This window comes from Protopterus annectens, chromosome 3.part1 (genome assembly GCF_019279795.1).
Source record: "Protopterus annectens isolate FY-2018-M chromosome 3.part1, PAN1.0, whole genome shotgun sequence".
NCBI lineage: Eukaryota > Metazoa > Chordata > Ceratodontiformes > Protopteridae > Protopterus > Protopterus annectens.
The window spans coordinates 1,498,452,855-1,498,475,354 of record NC_056732.1 but is presented as its reverse complement, the minus strand read 5'-3'; the positions used below and the strand labels follow the sequence as shown (position 1 = coordinate 1,498,475,354).

At 39.8% G+C, this 22,500-nt stretch overlaps 1 protein-coding gene across 5 annotated transcripts in view; it reads right to left on the bottom strand.

Annotated features, from left to right (window-relative positions):
* Positions 1-22,500, bottom strand: part of SMARCD3 (SWI/SNF related, matrix associated, actin dependent regulator of chromatin, subfamily d, member 3) — a 1,904,082-nt gene that overhangs the window by 1,117,791 nt on the left and 763,791 nt on the right. Inside the window, exon 1 of one of the 5 annotated variants that reach the window (XM_044067570.1) lies at positions 5,527-5,745. The exons of 1 other annotated variant lie outside the window; for it this stretch is intronic. In XM_044067570.1, the coding sequence (XP_043923505.1) occupies positions 5,527-5,604 (78 nt within the window). In that variant the 5' untranslated portion in view covers positions 5,605-5,745. Of the gene's footprint in view, positions 1-5,526; positions 5,746-22,500 lie in introns of those variants that run through there. 3 more of the 5 variants (XM_044067569.1, XM_044067564.1, XM_044067565.1) reach the window with 3 other exon arrangements.

Genomic DNA, 22,500 nt, shown 5'->3' with positions numbered 1-22,500 from the left:
TATATGTCAAAACGTGGCAAAGTTCTGCACAGCCCCGTACATGATAATAAACTGTACTATCAAAATGTGATAATATACCTATTGCATCACGAGATACAGAGCCTGCAGGTCCATGATGCCTTTTCTTTCCTTTCACTACTTATTACAGATGTCCCTTTTGGCTGTTATAACCTTAACCTTCATGAAAAAATTATTTTCTCATGCTGAATACACAAATGATTTAAGCTGACCCACCACCTGATAGCAAATGCAAGGATAGCATGGGAATATATCCAGAGACTTAAATACATGCACCATTCTGTGTGTGTAGGGGGCTCATCATTAAAGTATATGGCTGTATCCCAACAGTATCCTCAGGGTGGTATCACTGAAGGATAATTAGATTTAGGTCATAGTAAGGTTTCAAGACTTTTATTTAAAAAATGGCCCAAATATATAAGGAATGACAGTGATGGAAAGGAACGGAAAGGAAAGGCACCGCGGCATTTAAATCACTGGATGATGCCATGCAGGTAGGAATGCTGACGAGGCACTCTAATCACAGAAAGAACTGTACAAAAACGTTAAATCACAGAAAGAACTGTGGAACACCATGAATTTAGTGCTGCACAGACCCAGATACAAATGGTCTCGCAATAACTGACATGGGATGGAGGGGAAGGAAATATTGACTGTACAGACCCCAGTGAATATTCCACAAGCAGAAGCACAGTAGTCCAAGCCAAAAATACTCAAAACATGTGCAAACGTATTGACAAATCTCTCTTTCTCAAGCTATCATAGCAGATACGTATATTTCTCCTGAAACACACACACACACACACACACACACACACACACACACACACACACACACACACACACACACACACACACACACACACACACACACACACACATACACACACACAAACACATACATATATGCCCACAAATGTTTCAGTAACGCAACCTATTTTCCACAAAAGACCACTGAATAAACAGCAGCATGGAAGCTATCCAGACATTTGTAAACATGGTAAAGAACTAGATAGGTGAAGGAGGACAAAGGATGCTGTACATGGGTTTTTTTAAATCTGCGGAAAGAAATATGATCAATGAAATGTCACAAGACTGGTCTAGGAAGCGCTACTGTTTACCGACTACACAGAAATCTGTTCTAAGTGATTAAAAGGAAATATATGCCTGTCTAGGCCACTGCATATTGAAACAGGGTGACTATTTTGGACAGATGGGCAAAACAAGGATCTCAGATATTTTAGTGGCATGCTTACAGTACAGATACTGAGGTTGAGTGTAGGAAAGTAACAGCTTAAATCTTGCCTGGGTCACAGAATCCTGCGATAGGAATACAGTGATCAAACAAATAGGAGCCCTGAGAGCTGTGGAGAGCCATTCACATAGTTAATAGTGCAAAGATAAGTGTCACAAGCATAAGAAAGTAAACAGTGACACTGGTAGGCAGTTCAGTTGCAGTGGTTTACTTGGGAAGTTACATGTGGCTCCAAAGGGTGACTTATATATGAAGGCCTAGAGGAGGTAATTCACAGAAAGCATGCAAAGAGGGCAAGCTCCAAAATAACTGCCATCATGCTTACCCAAAATGTACCAACTGACTACTGACATCTTGTATAAGATTTACACTGTCATGTTTAGAAGAAAAGTTCTCCTTATCTGACATCAATCTTTCTATACAAAGGGGAGAAAATTAACTATGCAACCTCTTGTGATCACATACTGTCGCACACTGTATAACAACGTAGAGGTACTTTGATGTTTCGCATGTAAATGGTACTGGATTTGACTATACAAGTAATTCTTTACTCTCAGGAGTGTCACTAAGACAGTCATTCATCATTAACTGTACAATGTGTAGTGGCTAAAAAGATTTCCATACCAGTCCATTAAGCTAGTTAACCAACAAAAAACAACTACATAAATACACACGCCTTGCCGTCTCATGTAAATGGCATAGTTTACACTGCAAAGTATGCTCCATAGGTTGCAATTGCCTCATACTGAAATGGACATACCGTACACAGGACTCTGGTCTCATGGAAATAGTACTGCTCTCCAATGAACCATAGAATTACCTCTCATACACACTATGTATGGTTAGAACACTTCTTGGCTGCCTCACAGAGTAATGGCCTACACTGTACACCTGAATTATAACTCAAGAGTTGTATAGTTCTGCAAGGAACATCAATATTTTATCTCCTGGCTCCTTGACTGTGCAACGGCCTTCATACTTCACTGCACCGTTTTATCAAAAATACATTGTCCCATGCCATTACAAGATTCACAGTGCATACGGTACATCTGACCAGTGATCACTTTATCAAAGCCCATTTGATCATGCTTGACCAATCAGATGGGCTTCCACTCTACCAGCCATACCTGAATGGGCATCAAAAAAATAGTTGTCAATCAGACATATGAGCATTATTCACATCTCTTGGCTGACACACATGGAAATGTCAAAGAATCTCACTATAAAGCAAGATTTACACTGCTGCATTATTCAACGTAGATGAGAAACTGTCCCACAACATACAGTGGAATGCATCTAACCGGGTTCAAACAGATAAGATACTAAGCTACAATATACAACAGGAAGCCTGTTGTCCCAGGCTTGGACAGTTGGGCAGCTGTATCTTGAAATAACATGCCAAACACAATGTGTCTTACCCAGTGCACAGAAGTAAACTGCTGTCATTCACATTTATATAGTTTTGTATTAAAATTTGCTGGCTCAGTGTGTGAGGATACAGCTCAGTATTAGAAAATCAAAGTAAAATCCTACATTACAAATGAGCTGTCTTCTACAGCAGTGATCACTGTCTCTATAAACAGAGTGTTGCATCAGGAAGGAGCTACCGCAAAGTGAAAAGTTTACTGGACAGAAAGGAGAACTTTGCAAACAGAATCCCAAACCCTCCTATCAGGATTAGTTTGTCTGTCCTGTGCTCACTTAGTACTGGGACAGACATCTGCCCTCCTGTAAGAAGAACTGGATAAAGTCAGTATTTCAGAATGAAAGGATGGATGGATGGATCCAATCATGTACTAAGAAGATACAACAAAAGTTGTAGCCTCACAAAGACAGACTCCATACTCATAACAGTAGGCACAGACTGATATCAGAGGAGTCTATTTACATGCAGAATGGGAGAAGGATCTCTTGGCACTGGGCAAGTGCCTATAACCAAAGATGAAGCCAAAGAGCTCTCTGTCCCACAGAAAAGTACTGATCCACATGCTGAAAATGCCACATGATCCACATGCAGGAAATGGCATAGTGATCCACATGCTGAAAATGCCATGTGATCCACATGCAGGAAATGGCATAGTGATCCACATGCTGAAAATGCCATGTGATCCACATGCCAGAAATGCCACAGTGATCAAGTGCTGGAAATGCCACAGTGTCACATCAACGGCTGCACCTTATAAAAATGATTCCACAAAGCAAAGCTCTGACAAACCGTAAAAGTAGATTCTGTCATAAAGAAACAGATCCCATTCCATACAGACATTATACATTCCCATAATGAAAGGGTGCTCTCTTTTCAAGAATGCCACCCCACACTGCATTACTAGATTGCCATGTCAGGGTCACAGTTATACACAAGGGTGCTATCCATTTATTACCTGTAGGGCAAACATGCAGAGGTCGGTTGGTGTAGCATGACAGTGTGCCGTCCCGCAAAGGTGGTAAGCTCTCCCACACTGAGGAACGCTTTCTCACACTAATAATATGCTGTTTCTAAGTTATAATCATCACTACTCACTTTCAGACCTCTGTTCAAACTCAGTCTCAAACAGTAGGAATTATACTCCGCAGTCACTAGGTATAATACAATAATGGGTACGGTCTTGCTCAGGTAAGTGGGATAATGCATGGAATGCGGTCTCATAGCAACACAGCACACCACCCCACAGAAGTAGCAGCGTTTCACAGCAAAAGTGGGCAATGTATTAAGGCAACAGCACCACCACTCACAAAGTTGTTGACAGCGATCCATAACGTTGTGATGTAGCCTTCCATACACTTGGCAAAGAAACAGGCAGTTGGTACTGACTCACTTTGAAAGTGAGGCACTTGTTACTGTAAGAAAGCTGCCCTGCACAAAGACAGTAACCTTCAGCATGAACAAAACTCAAAAAGCAGGTGTAGTTTTACAGTGAGAAAGAACAGCAAAGGCAGTATCTTCCACTAAATAGTAGTTACTGCAGACAGGGTACTCCCTGTAGGAGCATCATTTCATGGTGATAAAGTGTAAGGGCATTTCTGCCCCACACACTGAAAGCATGTTAACTATCACTGCAAGGATGTTATTCATGAATGCATTGTACTGTCTCAATGGCATGTGAAATGGCACAAAAATACAGTACAGCCCTGACAGAGCATGCTGTGTTCTCCAATACTGAGGGCTTCCCCAGCTTGTAAATGACAGAGAAAGTTAATCTGTGAACAATATAAACCCTCTCAACAAAACAAGGCACTGCAAAGGTCTTGACTTAAAATGAAAATATACCATTTCAGAGGGGCACTGCACTTGTTAAAAGTTTCTGTTTCACACAATGATGCTTCTCTAAACAGACAGTAATCTCTCAGACTGCAGTAGCTCATGTATCAAGGCAAAGTCCTGACATACTTTTTTGAGTTCTCTGCCCATTGCTAAGAATGTTCCTCAATAAGCAGCAGCAACAAGGTGCTGCCCTCAAGGAAGGTGCTAGACTCAGCAGAAGAATGCCAGGCTTCAGAAAAGTCTGCCTTGGCCACCTCTTGCCACTCTCATAAATAAGGCTATTGTTTGCAGACAGAAAACGTGCAGTTACTCACAAAAAGAACTGCATTTTGCATTGTGGCATTGTTGTTTCACATAGGTATGTGCTGTTTCACTCTATTAGGAAGAAACTGTCCCATGTGAGGAGAAGGTGGTCCCATATTGTGAACTAATCCTAAACCTAAACAGCATACTAATACACTAAGGCAGAAATGTGTACTAACTGATGCTTAACAGATCCCACATTTCTTGTGCACCTAACACTGTTTCTATTCCCTGTGCTGTCTGAAAGGTAGGAGACATTCTTCAGACATCATGAGCCTTTCTTACATTTTGAAACGGCATACACTCTAGGTAGTGGTACAAGTGTAGGGAGGCTACTAGGGTTACTAGAATAGTATGCTCATAGTTCAACTCCTCTGTAAACCTAGTCCGCTTCTCCAATGTCACTACATCCCAGGAATGTCATTTTCTGGTATTCCATCTTCTGGAATACATGAGAGACACATGGCATGGGCTGTGAATGGCTGTGTTTCCACAGAAACCATACAGTTATGTTTGTTACTGTGCAAACAGTATGTGTTAAGGTATGTTTATCTCTGAATGCACAGATACTCGAACAGATATATAAATCTACTGCTACACAGGCACACACTACAATTTGCATACAACACACTTCCAACATAGGACTAAACATAATGGACTCATTCTGCAAACTTTAAGAAACACTCACCACCCCGTGGACTAGAAACTCGAAAAGTTTGCTCTTTGTAGCCTTCCTGGCCCCTCCTGTGATCTCCTCCGCAGCCATCAGGTGCCCCCCTCACTCCCTCTCCTTTCTTTTGCCCTCTTTGAAAGCCCCTCTATCTTTAATTTTTACCCTTTTTCTCAAACTCTCCTAGTTAAGTCCATCTGCGACTCTCACACTTTTAACAGTGCTGCCTTTTGGTAGAAAAGGAGAGAGAGAGAGAAGCATACAGCATACACGCGGTCACACACACACATACAAGCACGCACACATTCAGAGGGCCCCTTAAGGGGCATTCTCGACAGCCTACACATATGGCTCCACAGCTGTTGCATTCCAGGGCAGATAAGATAGGAACAGCTCATGCCTGCCAAGCTCACTTTCTCTGACTCAGAACATTAGAAGCCTATTTTCCCTTTACTAAAGTAATTCCCATACCATTGTGACAAATGCTGAAATTGAAAATAGCAAGTGAATAATGGAATGCAGCAGCAATACTTCAGACAAAAAATGTTTTCTAGATATTTGTTACTTTAGCAAAACTGTAACTTCCTTACAAGTCTAAGGGAAACATTTCAAGAAACATTCTAAACACTAAAATGTAAATGGAGACAGTTAAGTGCACATTAAGTTATCTTTCTCCCTCCCCACACAAATGATAAGGAGCTGAGCAATACAACACATGCACACACACACACACACACACACACACACACACACACACACACACACACACACACACACACACATATTAGATTTCTTTTTGAGAAAGGAATGAAATACAAATGTAGCGGAGGGGACTCGGGGAGGGTACAGAATAAAATATATGTAAATGTAAATATAAAGGGAGAGAGACAGACAGAGCAAGGAAGGACAAAGATGAATACAAAAGTAGGGAGGGAAATGAAAAGAAGACAAACAGGCATAACAAGAAATACATAGAAAACAGAAAAAAGCTAACAAACAGGAAATGAGGGGAAATACAAAAATGACTCACTAAACATATATGGGCACTATTCAGAATAGTTTTCCTACAATTGGAAAATGATTTGTTGAAAGATTTCAAAGCTATGTATTGTCTGGGCAATTTAATGTAGGGGATCAAGGCTGCACTGTGCTACCAAGTTTCTTCCTAGAACACTGACATTCGCTCAGCCTTCATTTGCAACAAAGTAAGTCACTTAACCAGAGAAAGATCTCTAGTTGCCCCTGAAAATAGGCAATTAGTTCTAGTGAGTTTACCTAGATAACAACACACACACACACACACACACACACACACACACACACACACACACACACACACACGCATACACGCACACACGCACACACATTGATTTATTTGTTTCGCTCCCTAGACTCTGGACTCCCATTATGCAGCATGAACAGTTGTTATCAACTCACACTATACCGATCAACTGTCCAAATTTTTGCCTCATGTTTTTGGTCTGCTCTTTTGAAAGATCTGTGGATTTCTAGCAAATCATTGAGGACTGACGTCATTAAATAATGACAGACATTTGAGTTTCAGACTTCATATCCTTCAAAAAATACATACCAATGTAAATCTGCTACTCTAGTAAATTTCTAAATTTATGTTGTATATTTCGGCTTTTCCCGGTTAGGGGTCGCCACAGCGGAGCTCCGGTCCGCTAATGATTGGCAGTAGATTTTTAGGTTTAAAAGAACAATAATTAAAATCTGTCCCTATTTTTGGGCCTTTGTCCCCCCAATATTTTTTGCTTAGTCCAGATTTGTAGAGGTATGACTTGCCCTCACCTGCCACCAATCTGCATTAAGTAGTGCTTGACAGAGAGGTAGACATAGGTCCCCACTGTCAGGTAAACATGCCTGCATCCACATGTGTATGTAACTCTACTACTGCACACCTTTGTTGTAGAGCATACTCCTGCCCTCTGCATGAAACACAACCAGCATCCAAGAGCCACAGTGTCATCATCACATTAAGAAAGAGGCTGCATGAAGCAACGGGCCTTCTCCGCCATAGAATCCTGGCTATCTGACTAGGCTGCATGAGGCAACAGGCCTTCTCCGCCATAGAATCCTGGCTATCTGACTAGGCTGCATGAGGCAACAGGCCTTCTCCTCCATAGAATCCTGGCTATCTGACAAGGCTCCATGAGGCAACAGGTCTTCTCTGACATAATGTCCTGGCTATCTGACTCTCAACTGATAAGCTTAAGCTCTTTAGTCCAGGTAAACGCTACAACTCCTCATCCTCATTTCAGATATACTCCTCAGACAGTACTACTATAGCTACAGTCCCCCAAATAAAATATTAGGTGTAGTCATTGACAACAATTTGTAATTCAACCAACACTTATCAAAAACCATCAAAAAACACATGTAAAAGTAGGTTCCCTTTACAGAATTAAACTCTTCCTCACCTCTGAATAGACAGACCACACTCCATCTTGCTATATGCTTCCCCTATTCTAACCAACTTAAAGAAAACTGATTTAGCAAAACTTGAAACTTGCTGCAATAAAAATTCCTAAAATTGTAACAAACTCCCACAGTGAACAAACCACTGCTCAGCCTTGCAACTACTGAATTGGTTAGAACTACCCAACTACTTCACATTCACCCAAATCATTTCTGCCCACAAACTAGACTACCAACCAGATAAAACCCCTGCACTACATCAACTACTCCATCAACACACCAGCACCAGAGTCAACCGCTCCTCAAACAAATCTTTTCAACACATCTCCAAATCCAACAATAGTGCTGGGGACTCCCTCTACTCCAACTATATTAACAAAATCTGGATCACTATTTATTTTTATTTATTTATTTTACATTTGTTAACCGGGCTAGTCCAGCTGGATTGTATGTCCATTTTCAGTGGAGGCCCGAGGAGATAAGCTGCATTTGTGAACACAGAGATACAATAAGGACATCACAATATCATAGAAAACTATTTTTTTTCCAGATCATATCACACATAATACAAGGAAATTATGTTATCATGCTAAGTATCAGCTAATTCTTGAGGAAAGAAAATATTTCTTTCCAATGATTATACAGAAAATAGGAAAGGTCATTTAGAGAGTGTTATTTGAGAAAAAAATATATACAGAAGAATTGAGACAGAACATTCATGACAAGACTTATGAAAAATTACTTGAGATATTCACTACTTAAAAAGGGTATATAAGAGTATACATTATAGTGGTAAAGTAGAGGAAATCAGAGGATTAGTCAGGGTTGGAACAGGGGCATAACCAATGTGTCTTAAGGTGTTTCTTGAGTCTTTGTTTAAAAAGCGGCAGCGAGGGAAGTATAGTTAGCTCTTGTGGCAGCATATTCCAGTTTTTTCCAGTGGTATTGCTGAATAAGGAGTCACCTGCTAGGTTATTAGACTTGTTTGTATTAGCAAGAAGTTTCCTGGAAGATCGTAAGGAATTGAGATTTCTGTAAGGGGTAATAAGGTTGGAAAGTATAGGGGCGTTGTTTAGTTGGTAAAATATTTTATGAACTATGGTAAGTTGTGAAAGTATCAAAATGTTTTTTAGTTCTAACCATTCAAGTTGCTGTAGGTTCAGACAATGGTAAGTTCTATAATATATAACTATCCCACAACCCATCTTAACTACAGTTAACCTAATTTCAAGAAACTACAAAACCAATTCTTGAGCGTTAACTGGCTATGCTCATGTCCACCCCAGTCTAAATTCCAACATCCAAAAATATACTCATTCATGTTCCTCCTTTCACCCACTCCTCTCTACCTCAGCTTCCCTCATATTACTATACAACCTACCGTTACCTTAATCTACTTCCTTTCCTCTGTCCAACGATATCTCTTCAATCAATAAAGCTCTTATCGAAGGTCAGGATCGATAAGAGCTTCACTGATTGAAGATATATATTTGGACGGCGCAGTGGTGCAGCGGTTTGCTTTGTTGCCTCACAGCAAGAGGTTCTCCAGTTTGATTCTTGGCAGGGGTGCCTTCTGTGCGGAGTCTGCATGTCCTCCCTGTGTATGTATGGGTTTCCTCCAAGTGCTCTGGTTTCCTCCCACAATCACATGCATCTGTAGCATTTATCTCCGGGTCTCTGCTGAAAATTGTCTCCTTCCAAGTAGGAATTTCCCAGTAAACACATGTTTAATAAATAAATAAAATAAAAATTAATATTCTTGACTCCTATCCACCCACAATAGTTAATTTCAAATACTCTCAGTTATTTTGTTGCATATATATGCATGTGATCTGCTCAACAGGTTTACACTCCTTGTGCTATCTCTCTCCCCCAATACAAAGTCTATATTAGAATCCTGCTGAGCATGGAGCCATCTTTAAATTTCTAGTCTCCCACCAGGACATAAGTGCTCTTCAGCAATTACATTCTGCTAGCCGGTAAGCCATTAGACCTCAGGAATTTGTTTAAAGTGTTCAGATTTGTAAAGTAATACTTACTTTTTGCTGTATTTGGATTTATACAACTAGTATTCATTTTTCTGATTTCTGACTACTGATCTGCTTATTTGTTTATTTAACTGGTTGATTCTGTCATTCAGGAATTATGTTTATACTGACACTACCACTGCAGCTATGTTGTCTCTATGCTACTATGATGTACTAAAACTGCTGTTATAACTGTAATGTATATGTAATTGACCTAGTCTTTGGAGTTAGAAACAGTATTTACTGAATTTAGCACTACAGTTGTATCTGCTACTGATTCAGTTGTGCTGTTGTGTTCATTTTCCTTTTTCTTGTATGCACAGGATAATTGGCTGATAAATGTATTGTGCATGATTTATTAACCTGTTTCCAAACTAAGTTATGGCACTGTGATGTGGTTACTGTTGAAGCACTCTCAGACTGTAGCAGTAGCATCTATTCTCCTGATTTATCCACACTAGCCTCAGATTTGTATCTTTTACACCCTCCTATCTCCTCATTACTTCCTTTGACCGGTCTTTGTCTCATTCTACTAGCTTCATCCTCTCTTTTTTCTCTCTCTCTCTTCAGAGCACACTCAAGCAAATCTGCAGTCTGCGGCTGTCACTCCACCCATACAGTATAAGTAGGAATCAGTACTGCAAACTAAACAAGGATATACATTTTGAGCCTCAAGAGCAGGGTCAGTCCACCCAGGCATTCTACTTGTATGTTTTATGAGAGTGAAGCTATTACATTAGCAGTATTTCTTAGTAGTTCTCAGCTTGCTAATAAAACTGACTGTTGTAGCCTTGTGCCCCCCCCCCCCGATAGTACAGTAATCCTAACTGTCCAATAGACAGTATAGATTTAATTCACATCCCTGTGACTAAATTAAATTAACCATCAAGCAGACCTCTCAGTTCTTTCTGCCTTAGTTTGTATCACTTGGAGGATTACCTGTTTATTTGCATCTCTATCATTGCTAATGTATCTCCCTACTCTAATCTGTGCACAAACTGGTTACTAATCAGCAAGTCAATGTAAAGACACACTCCCAACCTTAATAAACTTTGCTGTCTCTTCTCTCCTTCACTTTACAGGTAGTTTGAATTATTACTTACCCGAGGCCTTCACTGATTTCCACTGATTGCCTCTCTGGTTTCTTTGCATTCCACCTGGTTTACACCCCTTGTGCTCTCTCCCTCCCCCAATACAAAGTCTATATTAGAATCCTGCTGAGCATGGAGCCATCTTTAAATTTCTAGTCTCCCACCAGGACACAAGTGCTCTTCAGCAATTACATTCTGCTAGCCGGTAAGCCATTAGACCTCAGGAATTTGTTTTAAAAGTGTTCAGATTTGTAAAGTAATACTTACTTTTTTCTCTTGCCTTGGTTGGCTCAGGCACTGCCCCGCTCCATTCGCCCTCGCTAACGCTCAGGCTCTCTCCGCTCCCCTGCCCTGCCCCCTATTCCCTCCCGCCCCCACTACCTCTACATTTATAGTAATCATAGCCACACCCACAGCTCACCCTCACATCACCTCCACCAATCACAGCTCCTCAAGTCATAACACATTAAACCACACCAACTTGCTCCACACAAAATACTCCCAATAACTCTCATTCCCACTAGGCATTTTTTGCATCACCCACACTACTTCCCCATCCACATATAGTGCAACCCTATAATTCCTATTCAGACCCCCCACCTAGAAACAACATAAACTTTATAACCATGACTATCACACAACTAAATCTAGTCTGTCTTCTCATAATTCTTTACAACACCACAAGTTATCACTCTAGCAATATCCCTAAACTTAGTAGCACAACACTGCTTTATGCACTCTCATACACAGACACCACACATTATAATAATATCTGCCCACACATATTCAAGAACTACATAACGGACCAATTCAGAACTAAACACATATGCTCTCATTCCTACTCCAAAAAAACACAATACTTTCTCACACTCCTCACCAAACTCCAACATCTGCAGCGGCCTTAGGTCAACTGGTGCCCTAGGCAAAAGGGGCCCACTTACCCCACCACCCACCCACCCCCTGCCCCCCCCCCGGTCGGTCTAACTACATTAAATAATGCTAGAAAAGTGCCCCCTGCCTAACTGCTGCCAGTTAGCCTTGGCTGGCCTAGCTCCTATGCGTGTATATAACCATTTTAACTCCAGGCTCACCATAAGTGGGGATATCCATCCCAACTCAGGCCCAAATCCATCCTGTCCAACACAAACTGCTCCAACACAAATGTCAGAACATAACACCCCCACTTTCTTCATCCCTGGGCAAATCAACAACAGCAGCAAAACCAACCATCTTTTAATGCTAAATATTAATATTAGAAGTATCAAAAATAAAATACCTGAACTCCAGGCCACAATAGCACACTACTCCCCAGACATAGTTGCTTTAACAGAAACCTGGCTAAATAAAAACATAGCTAACTCAGAAGTTCTCCCTACCGGCTACAATATCATTAGACAAGACAGACCACTTCGTAAAGGGGTGGAACTGCCTTACTCTACAAGTCCAACTTAACTGTCCATCAATTACCAAACTCCTACCCCTCCCCCAATAATTGGGACATACTTATCTCACAACTTCAACTTCACCCTAAAAAGGTCATCACCACAACTGTGATCTATATTCCACCTGGTAATACACCTGCTAGCCTTGAAGACTTCTTATCCTGGTGTTCTTCCACATACTCACAAGAAACCCTTATTCTGGGGGACTTCAACCTAGATTGGTTCACCTGTACATCAGAACCACCAAGTAATCTAATAAATCTCCATGGCTACCAGCAGCTAGTCCAAATTCCAACTAGGTGTGATACAAAATCTAAAAGGGAATCCATCCTTGACTGGGTCCTAACTAGCAACCCCACATTGTACCCTCACACAGGCAGTCTCCCAGACACCTTAAGTGACCACAACATAATATACTTTATACGTAGTAGAAAAAGCATATGCAAAACCACTAACTATATATCCACTAGAAACACAAAAAATTTCTCTCCTGAGGTCCTCAACACTTTACCGTGTAACTGTGACTGGACCCCCCTAAAAACCCTCCCACTTGACCAGGCTGTAGCATATTTCAACAAAACATTTCTACAACACCTAGACACTGTCGCTCCATTGTGCAAAATCAAGGTTAGAACCTCTACAAACCCCTGGCTCAGTAAAGAAACCAAACAAATCCTCAAGTCCAGAGACACTGCCTGGCGTTACTATCAAAAAAACAAAGAAACACAAAGCCTAACTAAGTACCAAGAACTGCGCAACCGTGCAAAAAAATGCATAAGGATGGACAAAAAATCCTACTACACAACATTACAAACTAAATACCAACACAACCCGCAAAAATTCTGGAAAAATGTAAACCAGCTACTAAAATCCACCCAAAAGGCTACCCCAAACCAACCACCCCTGACACTAAAGTTCCCATCGAAACACAATTCAACTCCCACTTTGTGAACTCAATTCTATCCTTAGTATCACAGGACAGTTCCTTCCTCACTATCCCCCCCAACACAAATAACACTAATACAAGCTTTACCCTCAAAACAGTTTCCACCACTTCAATCAAAAGCATGCTCTCCAAACTAAAACCTCATCAACAGCAGCCAACCTACTCCCCAGCTATTTCTTGAAACTCGCAGCAGATGCTATTGCTATCCCAGTCTCCACTCTCATAAGCAGATCAGTTGTTGAAAACTATGTGCCCAAACTCTGGAAAATATCCTATGTTACACCCATACATAAAGGCGGGACCTCCACTGAACTTAATAACTACAGCCCCATTGCTTTACTCTACCCCCTGGCCAAAATCCTAGAAAAATGCATCCATACCCAGATGCTAAACTATCTCCTAGACTGCAACATCCTGTCACCTTCTCAGCATGGTTTCAGACCTGACCATAGTACCACTACAGCTCTCCTCTGCTTCACAGACACAGTAAACTGTCTCAAAAATGAAGGCCTGCAAGTGTCAACTCTTTTTTTGGATATGTCCAAAGCATTTGACACAGTCTCACACCAAATCCTGCTAAACAAACTAAACCAATATCATCTATCTAATTCCACTCTTAGCTGGTTCCAAAGCTACTTAACTGACAGGTACCAATCTGTGAAATGGGAAAATTCTCTCTCTCCTCAGCTGCCCATAACTATAGGAGTCCCACAGGGTTCTATCTTAGGACCACTACTATTCACAGTCTTCACAAATGACCTCCACACCTCCACACAGCATGCATCTATAATTCAGTATGCAGATGACACTACCTTAATCTGTGCTGCACAAAACATTCCCACCCTCCTGCAAACAACTCAACTAGCATTCTCTGACGTTGAAAACTACCTTACCAAAGCCCAACTTATCCTCAATCCAAAGAAAACTCAGCTTATGATTATAACCAGTTCTAACAAAAACACTAACAGTCAATTCACTATCTACTCCACAAATGCTACTCCAATTGCTCCAGTGGCACAGGCTAAGCTATTGGGAATAATCATAGACTCCCACCTAAAATTTGATAGTCATCTGAACTTAACTATTAAAAAAGTACATGCCAAACTGGGGTCACTCTACCGTATCTAACCATTTCTTACCAACAACACAAGATCAGCCATTGCTCACTCCCAACTTCTATCCACCCTACTCTATGCATCTCCCATTCTGACTAATCTCAACAAAACTGAACTAAGCAAAATGGAAGCTTGCTATAACAGAATTGCCGCTTTGCTGCAAATTGCTCATATAGAACTCATCACTGTACTGCTTTGAGACAGCTCCACTGGCTTGAACTGCCCAACCTCCTAACCTACAATCAGCTCTGCCTCTGTCATTCTATCTATTACCTCCCAATAAAAGTGTCCTGCCCTCAAAACCTAGTACAACATCACTCAGCCAAAAGGCCTCTTAGATCATCAAGCAAACTACTACTAGAAGTCACCAACAGCTACAATAGCTTTGGAGATGCACTATATAGTAGTTTGGTGGCTAAAAAATGGAACTCTGTCCCTACTAGCATTCAAAACACATCATCCAAAGCCTCCTTTAAAGACCTCATCAGGCAACATCTCAAGCAAAGTTGGCAGTGCCATGATTGCTCCCCAGGCTAGTGAAAGCGGATAACATATACATACTAAATCTAGAGTAATTGATAAAAGTTTTTCAATCTTACTCACAAACACTGGCTAATCTACAATGTATGTACTGTACCTGTGTACTATGTATGTATTCTACCTACGTTCCAAAGTTCAGCCGTACACCACAAATCTATTACTTACCTTTATTTTTAAAATTAATATCTTTTTTGATTGTTCTCTCCACTGTAACTGTTTGTGCCGCATACCACTGTAAAAACATGTCTCTTGTAATTTGGGTGTATACTGATCATGTTTAAATAACTAAATGCGTCTGTAATTTTTCTTTGTGGAGCTTTTCTCCCCAGGCCTCTGCTGAAAAAGGGCGTTTTCGGCTCAGTCAGACACCCCTGGTTAACAAATGTAAAATAAAATAAATAAAATAAAATAAATAAATAATAAAATAACAGTGAAAACTACTACACCCTATTTTCAGTTATTTTACGGCATAGAAATGTATGTGATGCGCTCATCAATGTAAACTATTACTATACTATTACACTCTCCAGGAATCTTATGATTGTATTCTAGTTTATAAAGTGTTTCTGCTTCTGACTATGTCATTTCAAAATGTCCTCTAATCTGTGTAATCGCAGAATTGTATGTCTCATGTACTATGTATATACTATACAGTCTGTCCTTACATTTTACTATCTTGTGTAATCCTGGAACATGGTGCACACTCCGTATCTCACTACAGTTTTGTACTCAGTCTAAAACTGTATATATGTACATATTTGATGTATTTTTGTAGTCAATGTTCATTGCATATTGCACTGGAGCTTTTTTCCCCAGGCCTCTGCTGAAAATGAGCACTTATGCCCCGTCAGACTATCCCAGTAATCAAATGTTAAATAAAATAAATAAAAATAAATGTTCTTGCTTGGCAAGGCCCAGAATTTTTTTTCCACAAGCTGATCTGTCCATACACTTCCATTTACTTTTGTATAATAATGATCACCACCTGCCTGACCTGAGATATAAGCATGTGCACGTGCGCGCACACATGCATACACACACGCACACACGCACACACACACACACACACACACACACACACACACACACACACACACACACACACACACACTAAAATACAGCTACTACATCTAGTACCTGTGTAAACCAAGAGTTTTACTGATGATTTTTTAAATTTATCTGCATCAATGCCTGTAAAGATCTGATACTTCGTACTCCAATAATGAAGTCATCTTTACTGCATCATTCCTCCTGGTTTGGCAGGGGAATACTTTTCTTTTTCATTCACTTCAGTTATTTTATTTTCCCTTATTTAGGCTTTCCTACCAGTTAGGACTCATTACACACAATTACCTGCTATCAGGATGATCCAGAAGCATTAGACTGGTTAAGTTACTGGCCTGCAGTTACACAGTATTCACTCTGAAAATGTGAGAATCAAACCCAGGTCTATAGAATGCTTTTTTTGGTATGCTATACTGCTACCTAACTGCAAAATTATGAGAAAGATAGACAAAATGAAAAAGAAAGAGCTCAATAGGTAGAAATATGTAAGCATTATGAATAAGAATGACATACTCCTCCTTTCCCGTGTCTCGGATGTTACTCTACCTTAACAATAAGTTATCACATAAGAGCTATTCATGCAAAGAAGCACCTCACCTGCAAAGCATGTCCAGTACAGCAACTTAACAGTAATACAAAATTCTGTCTGCACACTAAATGCAGACCTCATTCTTATGAATTCTTTACAGGTAAACCATTTCATAATAATAAAATCCGGAAACAGCTAAAAAACTGATAATTATAACAATATGATTTTTACAGTCTGTTCTACAGTTAGAGGAGCTATCTCGTAAGCCTACGTGTACTTACAGCCATGCATTTACAATGTGGTTTTCAAGGGCATGACACTCATGGTAAACAAGACAGATTAACAACATAGTGAATACTACACCTAAATTTTCACACGGTTTTAACTTTTTTTATATTTCTACTTCTGGTAGCCCTGGTACCAGTCACATTCACTCCGATACCTACACAACTCTACTACCACAACACCATAAGTCCACAAACATCTGTGAAAGCCCAGCACCGCTGAACTGATAAAGCTGAATGCTGGGACACAGTAACCTTTAAGGCCTGCATTCATGCTAATGCACTTATACTCCAGGTACGGATACCTTTTGTCTGCTCTTGTTGGCACCAATGTCCTCCTCAAGGGAGGTGAATGAGAAGTGGTAGTTTACATCTCCATCACCTCACATAGGACAGCAGGCCATCAGCTGGCTGACTCACTCTGGTAACCAGATCAAACACAGGCCAACACCACTACGGGACTTACTCCTCAAAGGTAGTTCAGCTAGCTTGCAAAGCTTTACAGACGATATAAAAAAATGCAAACAAAACAAAAAAAGCTAGGAGATCTAAGCTTGGGATTCCAAACAAGTGGACATGTGGATGACAAACTAAACAAAAAAAAAACACTCATACAGTGGGAATCGAGGAAAAGAACTGTGCACAAAGAAGGCCATCAGCAGATTACATCAGATGTCACCTCTCAGCCCAGAACTGCTTAACATATCTTTCAACAAGGTCCAGGATGAGTTTATGGAAAGATTTGTCTTTTTGCAAAAAACAAAGCTCAGCAGACACTGAAAATTTACAAGAGATGATGGATTTGTGTCAGAAGCTAGAAAATCTAGAACGATTATTTCAAATTTACCAGTAGGGTTATAAAGCAGTGCATGCCGGGGGGGTGCAGGATTAAAGGCAACACGAAACCGTGATGATCAAATGTTATGGCATTTAGTGGACAAGACTAAGGTGCTGAGATATTAACAAGCTGTGTCTTGTAGTCCACACATCTAGACAATTTGAATAGTAGTAGGTACAACAGGGCTAATAAAAAATAATCTTCAAAAGTCCTTAGATATGCTACCACCACAAGTAACTTCATAGTAATTGCAGAAGTAGAAAATTCTGGGTATATTGCAGGTGCTGAGAAGGGCACTTCTGGCAAAAATCAAAGACTATTAATTTTTTGAAGTCTAATCATACAGACTCAGGAATGGGGTCCATTCCTGTCACAGTGTTAGAAAACTGAAACATCTGAAGAAATTAAAATAGAGTTCTACCAAAATCCATTTCAATATGCAACTATTGTAAAAAAAAAAAAAAAAAAAAAAAAAAAAACTAGGGTCAATTACCTTGAATGGCTGAAGCCTATCATTTTTCTTGCTAATCATGCAACTAAGACAGATAGGCTTGAAATAAGAGTTTATAAAAAATATAAATTATATGTCAGAGCTGGCAACTCGGCATGTAAAAATCTACTGCCAATCATTAGCGGACCAGAGTTCTGCTGTGGCGACCCCGAAAGATACAACAACATATAAAATATCATTTATAGCTTAAATATATGATATACTGTTACTATCAGAAAAAAATATAATCAATGGGCAGATGAAATACAGGCTAGTTTTGAAGAAGCTGAAACCCAAGTATGCAAGAGATTAACCTTAACATATCCAGTGGGATGAAAACATTTCCAGCAAAAGAGCAGGTAGCCCCTCTGGATATCCTCCTGGACGTAAATTTCTTTGTTTATATTTTACCCAAATAAATTAGGAAACTTTACAAGAAAATTACAAGTTGGTAGTAGGTAGCATAAGAAGAAAATGCAGAATATAAGCTATTGTTATTTCTCCTTATTTAGCAAGGCTAATGCTATCAAAACATATTTAATGCCTACACTAAAATATCAATATTACATACACTAGGAGTTCTTGCATCACACTTGAGTAAAACATCGAAAAGTCTATTACTTAAATTCCTGTGCAGAGGAATGATGACTTGAGTCCCATAGATAGAAATTATTAAGCCATTTAAATTCTCTACTCCACTACACAATTAAGGAACTGGGGGGGGGGGGGTGTAAAAAGGTTTGCTTTACTAAAAAAAATCTGATTTTCTTTTAAGTTGAAATAGATGTCTCTGTTTCACCTGTGTAAATTTTTTACTGTTTGTGATGTCTAGTCATAGATATGATCTGTTTAAATGTAATATCTGCAACTAGAAACGTATTAGTTTTTCCTGTTATGTTTTGCATTTTCTAGAATTTGGTTACTTGCGTATATTGTCATCATTAAAGAAATGGGAAATCTTTCCATCAAAGTGATGCTTTGGTAAATTATTCAATGCTGAACTGGGATTTACAAATGTTACTCATTCTATCTCTGGTATATTCAGTAATATATGCTACAACTTCCTGGTACTTCTGAATAAACTAATTCAAATAGAACCATAGAGAGGGTGGCCTAATGGTTAAGGTGTTTGCCTTACAAACACAAGGTGCAGGGTTTGAGTCTCACAAAGGATAATTGGCTAGGCTTAAAATGGCTTGCAAGGGCAGTTAGCTTAGTACCAACCTATGAACCATGCAGTTACTGTGTGAGTATGCGTATATACAGATAAGTGTGCACATATACAGTTTAACACACACACATATAGTTTTACTTAATTAATTTTCTAAATAAAGGGTGTAAGCAATATATCCTATGATGACCGCCTCAAGTCCTTATCCTTGTATTCTGTCTTCTACAGGGTGTTGAGGGAAGATCTATTCCTGGCATATAAGGGATTGTCAGACTCACTCTGATGAATATCCTGAATATCCGCCATAGCTGGCCTTAGGCATAGGTCAACTATAGGTAGACCAGGAAAGGGGTACCAGGTGGTGTGTGTGTGTGTGTGGGGGGGGGGGGCACTGTGGAGCCCTTTTGCCTAGGACAACTCAACAAAGGCCAGCCCCGAATTGCCCATTCTAAAGACTTAATGCTTGCCTGGGATATAAATAGGACCTGCTGGAAAGACAGGTATGTATCCCAGAGACTATGACTTCCCTGAAACAGGCTCCCATCCTCATCCATGTGAAGCAGAGTTCCTCCTATTCCAGTTCAAGTGTAACTTGGACAATTGGATGGGGAAGAGGAAATTCATCCTTGGTTTGGCACCTACGTCTCTAATGGACACAGGCAGCCTGTAAATGGTTCATCTCCCAGGCCCCTACTTGTAAATGTTTCACCTCCCAAGCCCCTGCTTACACTTATCAAAGTTGCTAGAACTTGTCAGAGATTTGGGATGCATGGCTTGCCTTAAAAAGGCCCTTGTGGTCATTAGCTTAATAAACACCCATGAACCTACAAATAGTGCAGAGAAATGAAATGTGCTCAACTGAAAATGCATTCTCATTCTCATCATTTGGTCCAGAATTATCAACACCAGTTTAGTGCCAACATATTCAGGTAACCGCACACTTAGACACACACACACACACACACGCACACACACACACACACACACACACACACACACACACACACACACACACACACATATACACACACACACACACACACACACACACACACACACACACACACACACACACACACACACACACACACACACACACACACACACACATATATACACACACACACACACACACACACACACACACACACACACACACACACACACACACACGCACAATGCAACACACAGAAGAGAGACATAAATACATACCTACGCATAGGCATACCTCTCAACCTGCAGACATTGAAAACAGGTACAAAGGCCCTTGAGAACAATGTACATTCAGCCAAAAGTTCGGGCATCTTATTAACAAAACTCTTCCCGATTCCGGTAAGAATGTGGGACACTGATATGAAACACATGTTTAAAAAAACAGAGAGTGACAAAAATGATGGAAAAATATAAATATCCTATCAAAGAAACAGTATATATGTAGACTTTAAAGAACTGCACTGCAACATTCTACCACACAAGGTCATTTACTTTTGCTTCTGAAAGAGGGAGATGTAAGATGTGTGTCCTCTTTCTTTAACTTACTGCTGTCACTAGTGTGTTGGTCGTGTACTGTGGTTTTCTATGTACTAGACAGCTTCAAAAATTGCGTGTGATGAGGGAGGTTCAGGAAATTGTGTGAAGGAGTAAATCAAGCCTGAAAATAGGTGCACACTTCCAAAAACAGGTACACCACATGCAAGGGTAAATCAGGCCTCAAAACAGGTATGCTCCACCAAAATAGGGACAGTTGAGAGATCCCAAAATAGAAAGTCAGTATTATATAGGCTACACAAAAACAAGTAGTTTTAATATAGGTTCTTCTTTTGACAGCTGGCATTCATCACTGTGTATCTGTTAGCTACATAGTTACAAGGAGCTCTGTTAACTACATGGTTACAAGAAGCAGCATTACCTGCAACGTGTTATCCTGACAGCTACAACTGCAAATGGCCACCTAAGTATTACATGATTTTTTTACACACCTGCATTAAGCAGCACCGTAGGTGCTTGGTAAATACTGAAGAAAGGCTAGGAAATGAGTACACAACAGAAGGCAACTAAGATGTAAGTTCGCTTTGAAATGTAGATGCCAAAAGGAAATAATGCATGGGCCAGGGGTGATTGGAGACCTGATGCTGCAGATGGCAGGACTATAACACTTACCCTAGAGGTCATTAAATAATGCTTTTAAAATGGCCTTTGGATTAATTTTTGGTGATTCAATTTTGTTATGCATTACGTATTTTTGTATGTTAGTGCACACTTTGTTTTCCTTACAGTACAAAAACATTCGCTTTTATTCATTTTCTAAAGTATGTGCTGGTTTAATAATTAGTATTACATTGTTTATCAGCATGAAACTTTACTTTTTTATTTTACAAATGGGTCTATATCACGTTGTCGAAGTTTCACAACTTCAAACGCTATATGGCCTAACTCTTATGTTCGAAGTTGTAAAACTTCGAAAACTTAAAAAAAAAATAGCTAATAATAATAAATAAATTACCTGGTGCCCCCTCACACCCCCACTCTTTAAATATACCAACTCCGAGACCGCACAATAATGCTATACAGTGCGGAAAAGGAAGATTTGCCTTTACTACACTGTAGAGCGATTTTGGAATTGGTATTTTTAAAGAGTGGGGGGTGTGGGGGGGGGGCTTTCCCCCCTGCTTAAAATCGTCAGGTACATTTTTTTTTATTATTTATTTTTTTTTTACGTTTTCGAACATATGGGGTTTTTGACTATATAACGTTCGAAGTTGTAAAACTTCGACGTGATATAGACCCTTACAAATTTGTACATTTATTCCTGCTAGAAGATGGCATATATCAGTATTTTTATTTTGTATATATACACACACACACACACATACATATATATATATATATATATATATATATATACACACATATATGGAATCACTTCAGAACTTCGAATTTCCAAAACTTCAAATTTCATATGGTCAAGACCATCACATCAACACCAGTTTAGTGCCAACATATTCAGGTAACCAC